This window comes from Acomys minous (assembly GCF_964271855.1).
Source record: "Acomys minous genome assembly, chromosome: 12".
Classification (NCBI taxonomy): domain Eukaryota; kingdom Metazoa; phylum Chordata; class Mammalia; order Rodentia; family Muridae; genus Acomys; species Acomys minous.
In genome coordinates this window covers 11559332-11583049 of record NC_140493.1, presented here as the reverse complement: position 1 = coordinate 11583049, position 23718 = coordinate 11559332, and the positions used below count along the sequence as shown (strand labels likewise).

Genomic DNA, 23718 nt, shown 5'->3' with positions numbered 1-23718 from the left:
CCTCCGAGCTCCATTTTAACAGTGTGTAATCAAGGTAAGAAGATGGGGCTAGGGAAACGACTTAGTGGTTAGGAAATGCTTCCTGCACTTCCAGAGGCCCTGAGTTTGGTCCCTACACACACACATCAGGAGGTTCACCCTCACTGGCCTCACACACGCACGTAGTTAAAGATAAACAGGGAAATGTTAAGACCCATAAAACTGCCAAACTGAGATTTCAGTGCATTAGTCGAACACTCCCTTGTCACCAAAGGCCATGTGGAAGAGCGTCACTGACGACTGTCATGTGCAACACTCCTTTTTAAAAATAATTTTTATTTAATTAATTTATTCAGATTACAACTCAATTGTTATCCCATCACTTGTATCCTCCCACTCCTCCCTCCCTCCCACGTTCACCCTATTCCCCTCCCCTAGGTCTCTGACTGAGGGGGATCTCTTCCCCAACTATATAGTGCAAAAGTTTTATCAGTTAATCGTGATACATAGGGTCCAAGAGGGGTCCATAATGAAAACATTTCGATGTGTTGCACTTTGAATATTTCAATTTGACTTCCACTGATTTATGATCAGCTTATATGCAATGCCTGCGCTGCCTCAAGAAAGATTCTGGGCAAACTTTTAAAGCAAAAGCCGCCAAATAAACACATGCAACAAGTTATTGGCTCTATGTACTTGATTTACAAGGAAAAACCCTGAAATTAATTTTATAACAGTATTTAGAGGCTTGGAAAATGTTATTTAAAATACTGTGGGCACAGTAGTAAAAGAAACAGATAGTCTGACAGAAACAGACTTACACTGTTTAAGTCTATGAGGCATTTATACATGTTAGGGCTTTTTTTTTAAAAATAATTTAAGTATCTATTAGTACAAACAGTTATTTAACATTATTATGCAGTTGAGGAAATGAGAGAAAAATTATTTTGAAATTTACCTGTGATTTGAAATTTGCTTGCAGTTGGATAGTGTCTTTTAGATATTAAAAGAGATTAAGGACCACGCCCTTTCTGTAAGAGTGTCCTTTATAAGCAGGCCATAGGTTGTTTCTATAGCATTTTTCCCCTCAAAATAACACTTTGAAAACATAAAGACCACTGAATGGCAAAGCACATGAAGAGCCATACCAAATTCATAGGATAGTTTCTATAACAACTTTCTCTCTCTACATGTGTGTATCTGACTCTGTGACTCTGTCTCTGTCTCTCTGGTGGGGATGGGAGGTCAGGGTGGGGAATGATGTTGGAGAGAGAGAGAGAAAGAGAGAGAGAGAGAGAGAGAGAGAGAGAGAGAGAGAGAGAGAGAGAGAGACAGACAGACAGACAGACAGACAGACAGACAGACAGACAGACAGACACAGACCGGTTGATTAATTTCTCCTGCTGAGTGTCATCCCATGCAAAGTTTTAAACAAGAGATTATAGGGATGTCACAATGATAAATAAATGCCCCTTGCTTCATAGCGCCTACACACAAGAAATTTTGAGCAAAACAAGGTTATTTAATTGCCTGATGACAGGGACGTTTAAGAAGGACAAGTGTCAGAAGACTTATTTCAGTGGAGGCTGTTTTCATGGTAAAGCCGGGCACTGTGTCACACATCTGTAATTTCAGAGCTTCAGAGGCGGAGGCAGGAGGATGAAGTAAATTCAAAGCCTATCTTAGCTACATAGTAAACTCAAGGACAGCCAGAGCTACAAGAGAGCCTGTCTCAAAACAAGAAAAAAATATATATATATATGTTCAGTGGCCAGTGTAGAAATAGAATAGTAGGCAGGAACCAATACGAGGCTCATGGTAATTTTTCTAGTACTGGACATCAAACCCACTACAGAGGCACAAGGCACTCTGTGAGTTAACAGGAAATGCATGCACTATGTAACCAACCACCAGCCCAGACAGGAACACTGTACGATCAACAAATTTCCTCTATCCTGACACTTTTCCAGTTGATCATCGCAGCCAGGGCCAATGGCTGATAAGATTCCTGTACCTGTGACTTAGCCTGCACGGTGATGAACTTCACGTGGGACCGTGGAGCACGTGCGGCTCCGTGTCTGTCTTCCGTTAGGCAGCACGTCTTACTCCTGACTAACAAGGCAGAGGCACCACCCAGTGAAGGAGTGTGTGTCTACCTGCAGGCCCTGGCTGAGGGACACACCTCCTCTTCAGCTGTTTTTAGAACTTGCCAGAGAAATTATCTGGCAGGTGGACGAAGAGTCATGCTTCCAGTTATTTTAAAAAGTAAAGAATTTTGGGTTTTTTTATTTTTCATTTTTCATTTTAGTTTGGTGTGCCTTTTTGGTTAAGTGTGACTGTTAAGTGACATGCCCATTCCAACTTGTTAAAGTTACTGTTTATAAAATTTTAATGGTATTATGGTTTCCAGAGGAATGGCACACCCTCTTTTATTCCTAGTATTAACAATACAGGCTTTTATCTTTTTTTTTTTTTAGTATGATGAGTCACAGCAATTTCATTAATTTCACTAATCTTTTCACAGAACCAACTCAACTGTCTTTCCATTTTTATACCTTCTACTTATTTTATTGTTCCACTTCTTACTTTTGAGTTTAATAATTTTAACCATTATCCCTCCTCCTTCCTCCACACCTCCTCCGCCTTTGAGAGGGTCTTACGTTAGTCCAGACCTACCTCTGCAGAGCAGAAGTAACTAGAGATCTGCCTCCACTTCCCAGTGACGGGATTGGAGACACGAGCCACCAGACTGGCCGTTTTTCTAGCTTCTGCACATGAAAGTTGGATCATGACATTAAGCCTTTTCTCTAAGAGGGTCCTTTCAAGCTCAATCACCTGCTTTAGTATTTAGTATATATATTTAGTGTGTGTGTGTGTGTGTGTGTGTGTGTGTGTGTGTGTGTGTGTGTGTGTATATATATATATATATATATATATATATATATATATATATATATATATATATAAACACTTACTGTACTCATTGTTAAGGCTGCATTTTAAGAGGACTGTTTAGCTATGTGCTCACCATCTGCCCCATCTGCCATTTACTCTTATGCTTTTACTACCTTACATTTTCATAGTGTATCAGGCTGTTTGAAGTATTCTCTATTAATTCTTACAACAGCCTCTCAGGTGTTTTCTTTATATATTCTAGTGGTTGTTATAAGTAAAACATAACGAGCCATCTGCCATTCTATCGAGTACTAATGTAAAGGCACAAATAAATCATTCAACTTTACGTCCACCTTTTCTATTGCCATCTTACAATGGGTGAGAAGGTGCAGGGGATCCCGACATACCCTTTCTATCCCAGCATCCTTCCCTGTTATCAACATCCCCTACCAACGTGGCACATTCATACGATGAGCCTACTGACTAGATGGACTACCAGCATTACCTGCAGTTCACTCCTGAAAGAGTGCAGCCCATGAGTTTGGACAAATATATATAGAAGTAAATCTACTATGATAATATGGTACAGAGTTATTTTCAATAGAGATCCTTTGACCATTAACATATTTTTTAAAACATTCTGTGGATGGTGTTACGTGGCCTCTTCAAGGAGATTTGCCTTATATAAACCTCTCTTGCCATTGCCAACCTGCATTCACTTTTTACTTGGGGGAAACTCAGAGAACTGAAGGTGAGAGGGCTTTTGTTTTGTTTTGTTTTGTCTTTACATGATTAAATGGATATAGAGGCTGAAACTAATGCTTTCTGAAAATAACAGGGAGCAAAACTTAGCATCATCTAAAAGTTCTTGAAAACTTTCACAGACATCCATTTACTCAGTCTGCACAACAACACTATTGCTCAAGTATCAGCTACTTGAGGATACGAGACCTCAGACTAATGAACTCACACCATGAAAGCAAGCCTTCAAATACACACCCTGTTGCACTAGAATATCTTTACAATGAGTCGTATGTCTTAACTTTATGAGTAGCATATTATAGATATCTTCAGCAATTAGACTCACAATTTCAATCAAAGTATTAACCTCTAATTAGTATGTGTGTTCCAAATTCATTTTGGTTAAAATGGCAGTGGACCTAGGCCCCCTGCACATGATGTAATAGTTGCACAGCTGGGTCTGCACATGGGACTCCTAACACAGGGGCTCCATGTGGGACTCTTAACACAGGGGCTCCATGTAGGACTCCTAACACAGGGGCTCCATGTGGGACTCTTAACACAGGGGCTCCATGTAAGACTCCTAACACAGGGGCTCCATGTGGGTCTCCTAACACAGGGGCTCCATGTGGGACTCCTCATGCAGGGGCTGTCTCTGACTACACTGCCTGACGTTGGATCCCTTTCCCCTGATTGAGTTGCCTTGTCTAACCACAATATAAGAAGATGCTCCTAGTTTTATTGCAAGTTGATATAAAAACACCAGTTGATCTCCATGGGAGACCTCCTCTTTTCTGAGAAGGGGAGGAGGGGATGGGGGGCTGAGAGGGAGGGGCTAGAAGGAGAGGAGGGAGGGGAAGCTGAGATTGGGCTGTATAAAGTAAATAAATAACTAATTTTAAAAATTCCTGTGCCCTCATCGTTAAACTTTAACACAAAGTTGTATTTATAAACATGCTACATGTACTTAATTTCAATGTTTATCTTCTCATTTTTTTTATTTAAATTATTTTCAAGAATTTTTTTTGGTTTTGTTTGTTTGTTTGTTTGGTTGGTTTGGTTTTCGAGACAGGGTTTTTCTGTGTAGCCCTGGATATCCTGGAACTCACTCTGTAGACCAGGCTGGTGTAGAACTTAAAGATTTCCCTGCCTCTGTCTCCTTAGTGCTGGGATTACAGTTGTGTGCCACCACCCGTTGAGAAATTTTATATTTCACATAGATACTTTTTATGTATTAAATCTGTATTTTTAAATACTGTTTCTTTCAGATGAGAATATAGCTTCCTACACCCAGAAAAGAGAGCTTTATTTTCAGTTTATAAACAGCTATCCAGTCACTCCTGTAACTCAGAAACTCCCCACATATATTACATTATTTTATGTGCAAAAGATTATACACAGTATAAGAAATATTTTTAAATGCTTTAAAAAACCCAATAGTCTCCAAATATCAATCCTCAATAGGTTTCTTGTCTATCATCAAAATAAATATGTATTTTGACTACTTATAAATTAACGACAACGATTTAAAATATGTTTTCCCAATGCCTCAAAGTTACAGTTTATTTGAATTCAAGATAAAAACAATTTACAAACCTCCATCCATCCTTCTGCAGATAACTGAAGGCTCCATCGACAACACTTGCAAAAAACTGTCCCCCTGTGATGAAGAGGGTGTTAATGGTGACCAATCGACCTCTCAGGTTGGGTGGAGAGACCTCTGCGATGTACACGGGAACGGTCATGGAAGCAATGCCTGCAGTGAAGAGCAACCGAAACAAACATGAGATATCTGTGCGGTCCCTGTTGTCACTACACCACCTAGGTGAGGTTAAAATACACACGTGCACGTGCGCGCGCGCACACACACACACACACACACACACACTGTTATGAGCTTTCACTCTACTTTGGACACTGATTATTACATACTCAAGATTTTGTTTGTGAATGATGTGGAGCTACTGCACACAAGTAAAGAAGTATGTGAGGTTACAAACTCTGAATATTGTTTTTTATTATATAATTATTTAAATAAGTTTATTTTTATTTTATTATTTTATTTAGCGAGGGCTTATGTAACTGGTCATGAACACTGTAGATAACTAAGAATGGCCTTGGCCTTATGATCCTTTTCCTCTACCTCCCAATGCTCTACTCACACTGTCATTTAAAAGCCTGTGTACAGAAGCAGCATAACAGCCCTACAATGGCACTAAAGGAATGTGTGCTTTATAATATTATAGATTAATGATACAAAATTATGCTCTAGAAAGAATGGTGTAGTTGCTAAATTATTTTAGTCTCTACAGAACTGCAATCACACAACAGTGAGACCAGAACATTACTTAATAATTTATATCAACAATTTGAACTCATTATTTAGAAGGTATCTTATTAAATCATGCTATATATATTTGAGACACCTTATAATGACAGAATTTTTTGTATTCTATAGTTCTGAAAGACAGAATAATTTAGACTGAAAAGAAAAGTTTAATGGGTCTGGGGGAGGTCAATAAAGGGTTCATATGGTTATTTATAGAATTTTAAGCTTTATGTATATAGATATTATAAATCAATCCTGATGTAGAAATACACAGAAACTGCACAGAACTGGTTTTAAAGGGCAGGTTTGTCCTGAAGACAGCACCTAGACACCTGACACCATGCTTCCAGTGTAGGGCCCCGGGTTTCAGGTGCGAGCTACCACACTCTATTTTCAGTGACATGTGTCTGCCCCCAGTGACAACAGTACCTACACTTCTCAACAAACACCATAGTGGTAGCGATTCAGCCTGGGGGCTCACGCAAGCTGGACAGCATCTTTAAGCTACACACTCAATGCATCACCAACTTCTGTTTATATCACTACCATGGATCACACAGTTCTATCTCTTATAAGTACAGCATCCTAACTGATTGTGCCCTGGATGTCTTAATTCTCTGTCATTTTCTTCCTTCTCTTGATATGGGCCTCCTTCCACCCAGCCATTAGAACTTCACTAAACAACCTGCCAATGTCCCAGTAGTCTAAAAGCTTACCCGTTGTGCTTTTCATTAAATTTTAATTAGCCTTACCATCTTTGAGTTAGATAACTACATTAAAAGAAAATTTAAAAAAAGAACATGGGAAATGCACTGTACTAAGGCAAACATAGAAGCAATTAAACTTTGCAGGTATTTCTTATTTTCAGAGTGCCTATGGAGAAAGGCCTACGAGTTGATAAATTTCACAACAGCAGCAGAAGGAATCTTAAACTAAATCACCATCATCTTAATGCAGTATTACTATGGCATAGACCACCCTAAAATGCCTCCCGTGGAACTTGGAAATAAACATTTTCAACAAATGTTAACAATTTCACAAATAAGTGCTAATTTATTATTTGGATATATTTTCCCCTACACTGTTCTAAGAATAAACAATCATTGCGTTTCTCTCTTAGCCAGAGACTGGCCTTCAGCCAGTTAACTCACTGAGCATGGGAAATCAGAACCTCACACATAAGCAACGTATGCTTGTCTCCAAACCACAGATTTTACACGAGAAGAAATGTAGACCCATCTTCAGGCCTTTAAAAAGTTGATGGTTTAAGAAGAGTGCCAGAGGGTTGAAGGTAACAGATGATGGCCAAGAAAAAAAGCTGGAGAGCTAGAAAATCTCTAGAACCATTGTGAAGTAGAGCTGCCAAAATCCATCCTGTGAGTGTCAACGTTGATTTAGTATTGCTGTAAAAACCGCGTAGTTATGTTCGTTAGGTACTCTCTCCATCCCGATTAGAGCCCTAATCCTCACCACATCTCTACTGAGAGCATGTAGTTACCCTACCTCACAGAGGACATTATCCCAGGGCGGGTAGTAAGTCAAAGGGCCTACCAGATGCCAGAACCCAGCTTTAATGTCACACACTAAGCTGGCTCATCACAACAGATGACAGTAGGCTCAGGAACCATCCCTTTCAATATCTACCATGTCACTTACAAGCTGGGTAAGTCTGCATGAGTTATTTAACCTTTCCAGATCTCCAATGGCCTATCTATGGAATAGGAAGATTAAAAGTCATTCAAAGAGATCGAGAAACATCAGAGAATTAATGAAGGAAAGAACTTAAATACAGACGTTACTCAACCCTAGTCACTATCACTTTTGTTATTATCTCTAGATAGAAATTATCTCAAGTTTTGGATTCAGTTCAACCTGCACTATGTGCCAATATTGTGAGCAAAACTTAACAAAATTTAGCCCATGTATATGAGTGAAGCCAAGCATGCACCCCACTTACAAACACATGTAGTCAAATAAGTAATTTGAACATGACATGGTAGGGTGGTTCTAAGACCATTCTCTGGGTTCCAGTTCGTGATGCTAACTAACTGTTGCAGCATACTGATGATGAAGTGGAAACCTAAAAAGGCTGGACAGACAATTCTTCACACATGAGCATAAGAATGGGAGGATACAAGGAATGGGATAACCTTTGAGATGTAATATGAATAAATTAATAAAATAAAATTAAAAAAAAGAATAAACAGCATGAAATAGCATGGAGTTTTTATTAATAAATTATTAAGTAGGTGGAGAAGTAAAACGCAGAGTATGGAAAACCACACACATCAATCAAGACATGCCTACGGCATTTGGACCTGAGGTTGCCACGGGAGACACAGCTTAGAGGCTGTAGCAATGGGGAATCGCCAGTCTGAGGAGTCAAAAATCTCAAGAGAGAGTTTCTATTACAGCTGAGATCCACTGTGTGAGGAAGACCCCGAAGCACACCAAATTGCAGCCTGCTTCAGAAAGGAGACAGTTCAGAGTGATGTAGCTAGCAACCAATACAAAGGTCAGACACCATTTCTTTAAGTGTGTCTCAGCCATTCGATATTACTTTGATGAGAATTCTCTGTTTAGTTCTGTATCCCATTATTTAGTTTGGTGGTGTTTAATTCCTTGAGTTCTTTATATATTTTGAATATTAGCCCTCAGTCAGATGTAGGGTTGGGGAAGAACTTTTCCCAGAGTGTAGGCTGTACTGGAGATAAAGATGTTTTTGTTTTGATCCCAAATGTGGAACATGTAACGGATGTGGGCATGTTTTTGTTTTAGTCCCAACTGTGGAATAGGGATCAGACTTGTGAGAGATCGGGTGATATTTATCCTATAGAAGACAAACCACCTCATGTGGGGGCTTGGTTTTTGCCAGATGAAACACATCGTAGTACAGACTCTGAGAGGAGATGAGCCCAAAACAGGAGGCGGGGACTTTTCCATCTTGGTATTATCTGGCTGTTCACGGCTTCACTTTGAGATGCTCCTAGAGAAACTGCTCCAGAGAACGCTTTGGGACTCTAGGTTCCAGCTGCTGTTCTAGGTTCCAGCAGCAACTTTGGTTGAATTGCTGGTCTGCTGAAATCCTGCTGACTATGCCAGGGGAATTGCTCCCAGGAACTGAGTACAAAAAGGTCTACTTCTCCTGTTCCCATTAACCTCTTTTCTCTCCTATCTAGGGTAGGTGGGTTGGAAGGGAGGTATAAGCATTAAAGAACCTCAAATACAGTAGGTTTGGAAAAGGCTGAAGCCTAATGTATGCTGTCATTTTGTTCTGTTGGCAGTGTCTTTTGCCTTACAGAAGCTTTTCAGTTTCATGAGATCCCATTTATTTTTTTAAAAGATTCATTTATTTATTAATATATATACAGTGTTCTGCCTGAGTGTACACCTACAGGCCAGAAGAGGGCATCAGATCACATTACAGATGGTTGTGAGCCACCATGTGGTTGCTGGGAATTGAACTCAGGACCTTTGGAAGAGCAGGACGGTGCTCTTAACCACTGAGCCATCTGTCCAGCCCGAGACCCCATTTATTAATTGTTGAATTTAGATCCTGAGCTATTGTTGTTGTTGTTAATCCTACAAATCCATGAGCATGGGAGATCTTTCCATCTTCTGATATCTTCAATTTCTTTCTTCAACATCCCTAGCCATCAGGGAAATGCAAGTCAAAGTGACTTTGAGATTCCATCTTACACCTATCAGAATGGATAAGATCAAAAATTCAAGTGATAGCACATGCTGATGAGGATGTAGAGAAAAAGGGGATACTCCTCCATTCCTGGTGGGAGTGCAAACTTGTACAACCACTTTGGAAATCAACCTGGTGCTTTCTCAGAAAGTTGGGAATAGTTCTTCCTCAAGACCCAGCTATACCACTCCTGGGCATATACCTGAAAGGTGCTCCACCATACAGCAAGGACATTTGCTCAACTAGGTTCATAGCAGCTTTATTTATAATAGCCAGAATTTGGAAACAACCTCAATGTCCCTCAACCGAATAATGGATAAGGAAACTGTGGTATATTTATACAATGGAGTACTACTCAGCTATTCAAAACAAAGAAATCTTGAAATTTGCAGGCAAATGGATGGAACTAGAAATGATCATCCTGAGTGAGGTAACCCAGAACCAGAAAGACACACAGGGTATATAATTACTTATAAGCATATATTAGCCACATAATACTAAACACACTACAAAACACACAGATCTATAGAAGTTAAATAATAAGGACCCTAGGGAGGATGCTTAATTCTCATTCAGAAGGGGAAATAGAACAGACACCAGAAGCAGCTGAAGAGAAGGAACAGGAAGGGAGTCTACCATAGAGGTCCTCTGAAAGACTCCACCCAGCAGGGGATTGAAGCAGAAGCTGAGACTCACAGCCAAACTTCAGGGTGGAGTGCAGGGGAGTCTAATGGAAGAGTTTGGGGCATGGAAGGACCTGGAGGAGACAGGAGCTCTACAAGGAGACCAATGGAGCCAACAAATCCAGGCAGAGGAGGGGAGGGTGCTGAAGAGACTGATGCCCAAATCAAGAACCATGGTAGGTATAGACCTAGACCCCCTGCTCAGATGTAGTAGACAGGCAGCACAGTCTCCTTCGGGATCCCATTATACGGGGAGTAGAGACTACTTCTGACACGGACTCTGGTGCCCACTCATTGATCACTTCCGCCCTGTAGGGCAGCCCTGCCAGGCCACAGAGGAAGAGGATACAGACAGTCCAGATGAGACTTGATAGTCTGAGGTCAGATGTTAGGGGAGGAGGGCTCCCCTTTTCTGAGGACTAGGGGAGGGGAGAGGGGAAGAGAGAGGGAGGCAGGGAGGGAGGGAGGGAGGAAGGGAGAGAGGGTGGGATCTGGAGGCGACAAGGGAAGGGGCTACGTTAGGGATGTGAAGTGAACAAATTTACAAAATGTAAATCATTAAAAAAAAATTCTAGAACAGGCTCCTGGGGGGCAGGGAAGGTTAGCGACCCGAATCAAGGTGTTGGTACTTAGAAGTCTTTCAGCAGCAGCAGATTCCCATCTGGGCAGGTCTATATAGCTGAAGATACCCTCACGCCTGATTCTTCTGCTTCTATCGCCACAGCACTGTGATCACCACGCCGCCACACCCAGCTTGTGTGGCACTGAGGACGGACCCTGGAACTTCATGCATGCTGCTAGGCAACTTCAATATCAGCTGAGCTACACCCTGGCCCGAGATGTACGTTTTCAAAGGACAATTCTGATTGGAATAGAGAAAATTGACTGCAAGAGAACAGTTGAGTGTGCTGGCAGCAGAGGACACAGAGAGGAGGAGAGATATGTGAGTGTGTGTTTAGGACTCTAGCTACCACTGCCATGAGAAAGAAGGTAAGGATGGTGGTCGAACGCCTTAATTAAGCAACCAATGCTACGCCGAGTACACGGAGTTAAAACTTAGCGATGCACACTTTTAATTCCAGCACCTGAGAGGCAGAGGCAGGCCAATCTCTGTGAGCTGGAGGCCAGCCTGGACTACAGAGCTAGTTTCAGGTCAGCCAAGGCTACAAAAAGAAACCCTGTCTCAAAAAAACAAACCAAAACCAAACAAAACAAAACAAAACAAAACAAAACAAAACAAAACAAAACAAAACAAAAACCCCAAAAAAACCCAAAAAACAAAAAACAAAAAAACTAGAGGAAGGAGGAGGAGGAGGAAAAGGAAGAAGGAGGGGGTAGGGGAGGGGAAAGGAGGAGGAGCATTAGCAGCAACAGTAGTCATCGCTGTCGTCATCGTCATCATCGTTATAGTAGTTGTTGCTTAAGTACACGATAAAGCCAGACAGAGACTGGTGGACTCAGAAGTGGCCTTTGAAATACACAGTAGGTAAAAAGTAACGCCCCCCTCAATATGCTGGGGATATGGGTTAGCTATATGAAGTGTTCCCAGCATTCCTCAATTCAGAGTCTGCTAAAACTCCTAGGTTTTTTTTTTTTTTTTTTTTTTTGGCAGGAGGGAGAATTTGGCCTTGTCAGTTTAGTTTTTATGTTATTGCCATTGTAGAAAAAAACAGAGTCAGGGCAGAAAAATGTACTAAGGCAAAGTAAATATGATTTGCGGAGAGTTCAACTGAAAAAAAAAAAAGAAGACAGTTTCAGGTAGGATACTTGGGATGTATCTAGTTAAAAAAAAGTATACAAGCCTATGACAGGGACTCAGCTTTGAGGGTGGATGTCAGGGTGACAGGTCTTAAGCACTACTACTAAGTAACAACCTACATGCTGCTCCGTTCAAGACTAGGACCAATTTTCTATGACGTCAGATGCCTTCTGGCTGCTGGTCAACATTTCTTTAAATACATCTCCAAGCTGAGACTAAAGCAGGAAAAGCTTGGAAGGCACACAAATATTCAGGGTTTAAAAGGTGACTGTGTGAACACCACACTTAATTGTGATGACAGCGGTGGGTCACACCACTCAGAAAGCACATCTGAGAGGAATGCTGAGAGCCGCATCCAGAAAAAAAAGTCTGTGTTGAAGGAACAGTTGGGTGGTAAGTGACAGGGTGAACAGTGAGTGAGCACATGGCTTTCCTTGAGTACCACAGGCCAGTCCTAAAAGCCATCCCATCGACAGCTATGCAGGTAATGAAAAGCAAAGAAACCGAGGTGCAGAGGTTGACCTACAGTTTTGTTTTGTTTGTTTTTCAGTAAATAATCCAGATAGATGTTAATACCAAAGTGGTTTCGGAGGCTCATCTCCTCAACTTTTGTTAAATGCTATTCAAGGACCAAGGGACACACCTCTGCTTAGATCGGGTTCCTTAAGAATTATCTCAGAAAACATTTTATCTTGGAAGAAGGCCTTCTGTCTTCCCTCCCCCTACTCCTGGCTGTGTGACTTCCTGCCACCAGGTGTCATGTTAAAGACATTAGGTCAGTCTGTAAGAAACATGGGAGCGGAATACAATGAACTGTGATACTGTGCGCCAGACAAATTAAAGTCCATGCAGCTGCTGTATGAAAATGGAGAGGGAATCTGACGTTCGCTTTTCTCTCTGTGTTCAAATGTGCATCCATCACGCACAAGCCCCGCTAATCAACAACCTGCTATTAATGAGAATAACTCATGCAGGTAGCTGATTTATGGGTTCCCAAACATGAAGTTCAGTTTTGAAAAGCCCCAGACATTAAGTTACTATTAAGTCATCCTAACGCTCCTTTCCACTCTTCAGAAATCAATACAATCTGCCCATACCCCCATGTCTATTCTAATGAAGGACTGCTAAGTAAACCCAGCAAATGTGATGGTCTGTCTTAAATCATTATTAAGTGTTTGCAGCTATCGATTTAAATAAACCTCAAGAGCATTCAAATAAACAAGCAAGAACCTTATTATTCACTCATCAGTTGCAAAGACAATGTTTGCAGGCTCATATTTTCACCCTGGTAAAACTCAAATATTCCCCAAACTAAGAGTTAGATGTTTCGAGTATGTATATGAACGATGCATAAATTTTAGAAGCATTCTAAACAGTTCTATTTTTCCTCTCCATTCTAATTATTAACTACATAGAGTCAATGTCTAATAAAAAATCAAGTTTTATTTTATACTGTGTGTGTTTATGTTCTGTGTGCCTATGTACATGTTCATATGTGTGCACATGTTCAGGTGTGTGCATGTGAGAAAGCCGGAGCCTAATGTCCAGTTTCAGTGTCTTCCTTTATACCTCTTCACAGTTTTGTTTGTTTTGTTGAGACAAAGACTCATTCATAGTTAATCTAAAGCTCACTGATTTTCCTAGACTGACTGGTAGGTGAACCTCTGGAACGATCCTGCTGCTGCCTCCCCAGCACTAGGATTACAGGGATGCAGCCAGCCCACAGCATTTAACATGGGTGCTACGGATCCAAACTCAAGTCTTCTCCAGGCTTACATAGCACGTTACTACCCAAACCATCTTCCCAGCTGCCCTCCATTTTAATTTTAAGGGTTCAAATTAAACTTAGGAGGTCAACATGAGGAATTAATGGTACAAGTCTTAACGATTTTCTAGAGGGAACACAACCATAGAAACCCACGTTGATGTTACCTACTGACATGAAAAGTTTAAATTCTCAAGAGGAAAAAAAAATAGGGTCACATCAAGGAAACTTGTCACCATGCTTGACTTGAGAAGCGCGGCCAGGAAACCGCACCTGGGACACCGCTGTGCAAGAGCATCCGCGGGTGCAAGCTGACTCACCTTCTACATGCAGGGTACGCAGAAGCTGCCTCCCAGAAACTGCTGGAAGCCCTTTAAAAGGCCTGAGTCAGAACCATAGGCAATTTCATAACCAAATAGCATTAGAAAACCCTGCGGTGATGGATAAATACCCATGAATCACAGTAGTATCCCAGCATGAGGAGCAGGGAGCAACTAATTAGCTTCTGAGAAGTGCATGAGCCACCTTCTGATAATAACGCTTCTGGAACAAAGATTATGGCGGCCTAAGTTCAGTTTCAAAACCAGCGCTTTCTCATCTTTAAAGAAGGAGCCTTAATAAAAAGACATGGGAATTCAAGGGAAGAGGATGCCTAGTGCAGCTGTGCTCAGCTTCCTGTTAACATTTTTACTCTTCTAAGTAGCTAAGTGTCCACGGTTACCAGGATGCTAGCATGCCTTAGAATTCAGCTCTTGCTTTTTCCTAACAAGATTCCAGACACTCACAAAAGATGTCAGGCAACTTCCAAGGGTGATAGGACCTACGTACAACCAAAAATGCCAGTAACAGAGTCAGGTTGTGAGACGGTGTGGATAACTACAAATTTAACATTCGAGAGTTTCAAATAGCCCCTAGCAAAGCATCAGATACTTATTGTCAACATTTCAGCTGGGTACCAACATCTCTCGTTTATATACTCTTTTTAAATATCGTGTGTGTGTGTGTGTGTGTGTGTGTGTGTGTGTTTTGCTGTGCATCTACCACAGGATGCATGTGGTGGTCACAGGATAACGTGTGGGAGCCAATACTCTTTTCCACCATGTGAGTCCCAGAAAATTGAATTCTTCTTTCCAGATATGTCTAGGTTTGTGTTAAACTGACCAAAACTAACAAGCCCAGATCTTCCTGAGGTCCATGTGTACCTCAAGGATGTGACAGCTGGGCTGACCACCCCCAGACCACAACCCTTCCTAAAATCCCCTGCAGTGAGACTCTTGGCTGGAACCATTTCTTGGAAATAGTTCTTCAATGCAGGGGCTCTGCTTGCTTGCTTTCTCTTAACTGTCACCTGAAATTAAAAAATCCTTTCTGAAACTCACCTTGCAGCTGTCCCTGAAATTCATTCTTCAAGCTCACTAGAGAAAAGAATGAGAGGCTACTGCCTTGGCATGTTTTTGATAACCACTGACTTTTTCAGCACCGTAGCCCCCCAGGTTACAGCTTACTTTAACTAAGAAAGCCATCATTAATTCACAGACCCCACATTTTCCCCAGATTGATGTAGAAATGATGAAAAGGTGGCAGGTCAGTGAACATGCCGTGCATAGCTTAACAATGTTCACAGTCTCTACTTCTATGGGAGTCACTTTTTTCCTGGCTGTGACCAAACACCTAACAAGAAACAATTTAAGGGGAAGCTTTGTTTGGGGCTCACTGTTTGCAGATATACAGAACAGAGTGTAGGGAGAGTTGAATGCTGGTGGGCCACTGGCTTTTCATTCCCCCTTTGTGTCCAGTCCTGGATCCCAGCCTACGACGGGATGGTATTTCTCACAGTCAGGCCTGCTTGCCCCTCCTCAATTGAACCTCTTAGCAAACACTCAGAAATGTGGCTGAGATAATTCCAAATCAGTCAAGCTGGCGATAAAGAACCATCACAGCTTCCATATCCAAAAGGTAAATAATGCTAGAAATACTGAAATTGTTAAATGGTTTCCTTTATTCAGGTATTTGCCAACTTTTAGTGTAATCTTATATTTTATGAGAGATTCAACGTGAGGGAAATTTCCTTATATATCTGTTTAGCAAAAAACATGAAAGGAAGGTTGTTACAGCTTCCTGTTGCCAATCTTTTAGTGCTGAAAGAGTTTATCTATTAGCTCACAACTGACTTCCCACCACCAAGAGGAGAATATGAGGCACTAGCACCTTTGTGGTGCTGACAGTGCCGTTCCCCTGCAGGAGTCCCTGGCAGTCCCTGCTTCACAGCTTCACCTGGTATCTGCCTATCCAAGTTCACTTAGCATCCCTCTCCTTTCACTAAGCTTTGCAAACTGTGAAGAGGAGCCCTATCCAAATGGTTACGACCTTAGCTCTCAAATCTTTACATATATTCATAGGGAAAGGAACAGTTGGAAGGCCTTGTAACACTTCCTGGTCGTCCTTCCTTCCATGTATCATCTAGCACACGGCTTGTAGTGAACTTCTGTGAGATTTAATATACAGGAAAGCATCATAGCATCATGTCTATAAAGTACTGCAAACCCTGGGAGGTCAGGTTCCATTGTGATAAGAAAAAGTCAGAGAGAGAGAGAGAGACAGAAGGAGGAGGAGGAGGAAGAGAAGGAAGAGGAGGAGGAGGAGGAGGAGGAGGAGGAGGAGGAGGAGGAGGAGAAGAAGAAGAAGAAGAAGAAGAAGAAGAAGAAGAAGAAAAGGGAGGAGACAGGAGGGGGAAGAAGAAGAAAAAGAAGAGGGAAAAAGAATAAGGAGGAGGAGGAAGAAGAAGGAAGGAGAGGAGGAGGAGGAGGATCAGGAAGACGTAGAGGAAGAAAAAGTAAAATTAATTAGATACTGAGGAAGCCAGTGAGCACACCTGCTTTTTGCCCTGTTGCTCCTCTGCCTCCTCATCAACACCTGTGTGGTCCATAGCCACCTCAAAGTGGAATAAGTGAAATAAGTAACTCTGCCACCTCATCAAGACTGCTAGCTGCTGACTAATCCACATTGCTTCCGGCCATTTGCCAAATCCCAGAGAGTGACTTTTCAAGCATGAGCTCCTGAACTACCCTGGCAACAACACCGAGGGAAAATAGTTGAGAACCTAGGTTTCTTAAGCCAAAAGGAGGGGAGAATTTTTATTTTAAAAACAGGGTAAAATGCCTAAAATAGAATGCTAAAAGCTCCTATCCGATAGATAATAGAACAATATAAAGCAGAGACGCAGGAAGGAATAAAGAGCACAGAAGGTATACGAAAATTATAATATCTGTAAAGTGCATTAATGCTAAAGAATCATTCCCATGAGGAAAACCTCAACTCTAGATACCTTCATTCCATTAGCTCCATGAACCACTGAATAAGTAATCGCATACTAACACAATTTTAGTAAAAGGCTAGATATCCCAATTAATGTTGAGGGCTCTCGTAACTGCTGGTTTTGATGTCACCTCATCACAAATTAGAATCAACTGAGTAGGGAGCCTCACGTGGGAAACCAATCCTGATTACCTTAACTGAACAGAAAAGATCCATCCCAAGCCTGGGCGGCACCTTCAGCTAGCACCCAGATAAACAGGACACAACAGGATGGCTATGTGCCGTTTGCTCACTAACCTCTCTTGCTGCCCAGTTGGTTTACCCATCACTGGTGCTGCTGGCTCACCCATAGGTATCAGAACCAGCACTTTCAGCATTCTGTTGTTGACTAAGGACCAGCGGCTCTCAGCATCCTGCCAGGTTTGAGGTGGCAGATTGGGACTGCGGATACACTCATCTCCAAGGACCCCAAGGTCCAGTTTCTGAGTGTCTTGAGGGACCACTCTGACTGCTGAGATGCCCAGGCTCACAGACTGAACATTCTCAGCTCCTAAAATGGGAGTTAACTGTTGATACTACTCTAATAAAAGGTGATTCAACAAATTTAATAATCATATGTGTATATGGTGGTGGTTAATCTTTTTTATCAAATTGGCATAAGCTAGGGTTATCTGGGAAGAGGTAACCCCAATGGAGAAAATGCCTCTAAAAGATTGGGCTGTAGGCAAGCATTTTATTGATTAATGTGGGAGGGGCTCATGGCATTAAGGGCAAGGCCACTCCTGGGCACTGTAAGAAGGCAGCCTGAGCAAGCCTGGAAATAAGCAAGTAAGCAGATTTCCTCCGTGACCTCTGTTTCAGTTCCAGCCTCGACTTCCCTCAGTGAAGGACTCTGACATGCAGGTGTGAGACAAAATAAACCCTTTCCTCCCCAGGTTGCTTTTGGTCAGGGAGTTTTATCACAACAATACAAATCAAACAAAGATGTCTGTCTGTCTGTCTGTTTGTCTGTCTTTCTCTGTCTGTCTCTGTCTCTATCTCTCTATCTCTCCGTCTCTGTCTGTCTGTCTGTCTCCCCCCACCCCCCACCCCCAGTCTGCCTGACTCTCTGTCTCTTGTTCCTATGAAGAACTCTGACTCATACAACTAGATCAGCCTTTATGTGAACTTCTGGGAGACAGTAACCCTCTGACACTTTTGCCCTCATCTTTCAGTAGGCATTATTCAGCCTCTCTCCCGTGGTGTGAACAATATTGGTAGAACAAACAGCCTGCTAAGACAAAGCCAAGGACCTCCTTTCAGAACAAAAACTGTTGTAAACACACCCTTCGTGATTCAGACACTATCTCTCTCCCCCTTATAAAAGGGTTAGTTATTGTCCTTTAAACGTGTGTTTTCACTGCTGTGTTCTGTTTTGTTTCGTTTTTTTAAATGGTCCAGGCTTAGTGGTATACCTGGAAGCAGAGGCAGGAGGAACACATCAAATTCAAGGACAGCATAGTCTACACAGTAAGTTCCATCCCACCCAGGATGACATAGTGAGATGTTGTCTCAAAAAACAAAAAGTATTATTTGAGCTCTTTCACTACAATTCAAACTACAGTAGTGGATATATTATTTCTATGGAAGTTGGGGCTCGGGAAACAGATACAAAGTCTTTTGACTTCTACTAGTATCCATGAAGCTACAGCAGGTTAATTTTCTGGCTTCTATAGAGAAATCTCACACCCTTCAAAGCTCTTGGCAGGTTCACTCTGAATAGGCCAACATAGGACTCTTAATAATTTAAAATTTTTTGATTTTTAAAATCTAAAACATATGGCCAAACAAATCTAGAAATGTACCACCAGATAGAAACACAGTTTGAAAATAGAAAAGTTTGGTTAGTACCTCAATAGAAAAATATTTACCTAGAATGCATGCACGATGCCCTAGCATTGATCCCCAAAACTGCATATATGTCAATATATACATATATATATATATGTGTGTATATCTCAATAGAAAAGTATTTACCTAGAATGAACAATACCCTAGGATTGCTCCCCAGCACTGCATATCTGTGAATATATACATATACATGTGTGTATATACATATATGTGTGTATATAAATATATATCAAAGCCTATTAATACAAGTTTGTTGTCCCAATACAATAGCTTTACTTACTTCAAGTGGTTTGAAAGTGAAATACTCCCTAAAGATACTGAGAAGATGTGGAACTTTTAGGAAGTACAGCCCCCAAGGAGGAAGTGTATCACCAGAGGTGAGCCTGGATGTCTATAGCCCTACTCTATCTCCTGATGACTCTCAGGACCTGACTATGGACGCAACGTGAACTGCTGACCTCCTGCACCTGCCACAATACCTTTTCTACCTAATGCCATAGCTTCCCCGCCATAATGGTATGGTAAACCAAAGTAGCCCCTCCCCCCCCCCCCACTGCTCCTTTTCAGGTATTTTGCCATAGCAACAGGAATATAACTAAAACATTATTGAGATCCGAGAGAAATACGTTTAAATAAATAGATACGCAATGTGCTAGATAAAATTCATGATCCATTCTTGATTTTTATCTCCACTTAAAAATTTAAAAGGCCATTTGATAAAAAAAAAATACATAACAAATGTCATATTTAGCGTAAGCTGATTAAAGTATGCTATGAGCTGCAAGAACAAATCAAGCATAAATGCTATTCTACTACTCAACGGGAAAAGTTCCAGCTAGTGCACCAATACAAGAAACCAGTTCTGTAATTTTTAAGGAAAAAAAAACATTTATAGATGATACAATTGCAAATTCTGTAAAGTTAAAACGTACTACAAACATACCATTATTCTTTTGTTTCTTTTCTTTTCTTTTTTTTCTTTTTTTTTCTTTTTTTTTCTCTTCCCCACCTTAAGAATATTGATAGACTTGATACCCTATGAGCATAGACAGGGGGAGGAAATCTCCCTCAGGAACAGTCATAGGAGAGGGGAATAAGGAGAAAAGAGGAGGGAGGGAAGAATGGGAGGATACAAGGGATGGGATAACCATTGAGATGTAACAAGAATAAATTAATAAAGGAAAAAAATAAATAAAATAAAATTTAAAAAAAAGAATATTGATGCATTCCGTACAACTAAGAACCAAGTGGCCTCTCTCATGATGTCACTTGGTTTGGTTGACTTTATTTGATTGTGAAATAAGATCTCCCAGAAGAGACCAGCCTCATCTATAACTCTTGGTGGCTCTCAGGTCTCAGACATCCAAGGGCTAGGATCACACCTATGTGACACTGTGCCCTTATTTTATTTTGTTTAAATGTTTGTTTTTGAAACAGGCTCTGATCATGTGGACCAAGATGGCCCTGCGTTTTTCACGGCCCTGAACTGTCAGTCCTCCTCCATAGTACTGAGAGCATAAGCAGGCAACACACTACACCTGGCAATAATATTGGAATTAGAGTTTAGCACTGTTGCTGCGTTTTCAAAAAGAAGAAAGGAACAAGGCTTGTGTGGTAAAGTGTGCCTGTAATCCACTAGTCAGGAAGCTGAGGAAAAAAGATTGATTACTTTGAGGTCAAATTCAAACAGCCTGGGAATAAAATAATACGTGCTGGGGAGGGCTGGTAAGAGGGCTCTCATTTTCTGAAGAATACAGGAGGAAGAGGGAGGGAAGAAAAGGGAGGGAGGGTGGGACTGGGAAGAAAGCAGGGAGGGAGCTATGATCGGGATGTAAAGTAAATTTTTAAAAAATAGCAAAAATGTATTTTTCAGGAAAAAAAAAGAAAAAGCTAAAACAGTTGTAGTATATTATTAAATGTCTAGCTACTAGCAGGACACTTCAAAAGAATTTTAAAATGTATTATACTATTAATGAAACAGGTGCTTAGAAATTGCCCTTGCTAAACCATTAACCTTTCACTTGGATTCACAAGATAAATGAGAGCTTTGACATCTCTACCATGATCTTTAACTGTCTCCTGCACTTGGGCTGGTGGCGTGGTGATAAATCACCGTCTTTAACCTTTCCTATGGAGTCACCTTGAATTCCAGGAAGAATACATCTCAAGGACAGAGCTCTCTGTAGACTGAAGATTTCAAACTACGGACAACAGGAATAAGGACTTGAGGCCACTGAAGAACAAGAACTGAAAACCACGGCCAAGAAGACCACACCTTACTAAGTATACCATTGCCTCCTTTCCTGAGTCACCCGCTTACCCTTGACGCATATGTCAGTACCCAAAAAATGAACGTGGTGGTATTTTTTCCTCTTACCAATGTGGCCCCATTGAATAAATCTTTTCTGCCTTCCCCATCACTTGTCTCTAACTGGCACATCAAGATTGGCACATCAAGATTGAATGTCCAAGTCACTTCAGGGGTGTGGTATCCTCATAGACCATATAAAGCAGCAGTGCGTAGGACGTCTCAAAGCACTGTGGTGGGTCATTTGGTGATGTCCCTGGTGAAGGCATGGCTGCAGGAGAAGGCACACTGGTACATCACATGGCCTGTGCCATGTCTGGTTGGGGGAGAGCAGACTAGGGCCTGGCTTACTGTTGGTTCTGCACATTGTGCGGGCACCACACATAAACAGCCAGTGTAACAGTATAGTCCCTTTCTAGAACAACCCTAAAAGACACCAGTGAAGGGAAATCATTACAGGAGGCAGAACTCCAGGCTGTACACATGGCTGTACATTTTACTTGGAAGGAGAAATGGCCAGATGTGCTATTGTTAACTGATTTTGGGGCTCAAGACCATGGATTGGCAGGCTGTTCAGGGCCTTGGAAACAGAATGATTGGAAAACTGTTGAGGAAGACATTGTGGAAGTGAGAGATGGATGTGAAGATACTTGCATCCTATGTAAATATTCGTCAAAAGGTGACTTGAGCAGAAGAGGAATTCAAGTAGATAGGATGGCCTGTCCTGTGTATAGTCACTCTCTTTCCCTGGCTAATCCTGTCATTGCCCAATGGGCTCATGAACCAAGTGGCTATGATGACAGAGAGACATGTTACGCATGGGTTCAACACCATGGACTTCCACTTGCCAAGGCTGCCCTGGCTACAGATGCTTCCAAAGCAGAAACTGACACTCAACCTCCATGTGACGCCAGTCTCTGGGGTGACCATCCAGCAATCTTGTGGTAGGCTTGCCACATTACTACATTTTCTTTTTGGAAAGGGCAATGTTTTGTCCTTACCAGAATAGCCACTTATTCTAGTTATGGATTTGCCAAAACTGCCATCTGAGAACTTACAGAATGTCTTATCTACTGTAATAGTGTTCCATACTGCACCGCTTCTGAACAAAGAACTCCCTTCATAGCTAGAGGAGTGCCAGCGTGGACTCACGCTCACTGAATCCTCTAGTCTTACCATGTTTTCTACCATCCTGAAGCTGCTGACTTGATAAAACAGTGGGATTGCTATTTGAAGGTGTGGTGACAGCACCAATTAGGTGGGAGTACCCTAGGGAGCACCAATTAGGTGGGAGTACCCTAGGGAGCACGGGCAGGGTTCTCCAGATAGCAGGATGTGCTCTGCATCAGTGTATAATGTTTTGTATTGTTTCTCCTTTAGCCAGCAGTCATGGGTGAGGAATCGAGGGGCAGAAGTGGAAAGGGTTTCATCCACTGTCATTGCTAGTGACCCACTAGGAAATTTTTTCCTTCTTGTCCTCAGTTCTGCTGGCCCAGAAGTTTTGGTTCCAGACGGAGGAGTACTCCTGCTAGAGATACAACAAACGTGTTGTTGAAGTGAAGGCTCAGACTTCCTTCATGCCACTTTGGGCTTCTGATGCTCTTAGGCCAACAGGCTAAGAAATGAATAACAGTTTTTAAGGGGGTGGTGATTGATCCAGGACTAGTGGAAAATAAGGGCTGCTTCTCCACAATGGAGGTAGGAAAGATTCTGCCTGGAGTGCAGGAAAGTTTTTTAGAGGGTCCTTTAATTAAAATCAATAGGAAACTACAACAACCCAATCCACACAGGAAGACAAGGGCACAGGTCTTTCAGAAGTGAAGGTATGAATTACTCCTAGCAGGAAAGAAGAGGAGGAGGAGGAGGAAGAGGAAGAGGAGGAAGGGGGAGGAAGAAGAAGAAGAAGAAGAAGAAGAAGAAGAAGAAGAAGAAGAAGAAGAAGAAGAAGAAGAAGAAGAAGAAGAAAGGCACTGAGGGTGGAGAAATTTAGGATTTAGGATGGGTGGTAGAGGAAAGTAGTTACAAATAGCAGGTAAAGTCACCTGACCAGTTGCAGAAACAAAGGTTAAAATTGATGTTTCTGTCACAGTTTGAAATAATGTTTGTGCATATACACACAGACATGAAGCAGATATTTGTGTTTTCTTTCCTCCATATCTTTGACATGTAAAGTAATGTCAATTGAGATAATATCAGTGGTTATCATATTTAAGTTATAAGGCACTAAAACAATGTTCCCTCAGGAGAAATTTCCACCTATTCTAAAATATATAATGCATTTGCAGTTATAAGTGGGAGAGTTGTATCATGTTAGGCACAATTATGACCTGGCTAAGTAAATAATACATTCACAATTGTAC

The 23718-nt window shown here is 41.5% G+C and overlaps 1 protein-coding gene across 1 annotated transcript in view; it reads right to left on the bottom strand.

Annotated features, from left to right (window-relative positions):
- SLC2A13 (solute carrier family 2 member 13) overlaps positions 1 to 23718 on the bottom strand; it is a 289570-nt gene that overhangs the window by 223417 nt on the left and 42435 nt on the right. The window contains exon 2 of the mRNA XM_084748255.1: positions 5212 to 5371. Coding sequence (XP_084604381.1) covers positions 5212 to 5371 — 160 coding nt within the window. The remainder of the gene's footprint in view (positions 1 to 5211; positions 5372 to 23718) is intronic.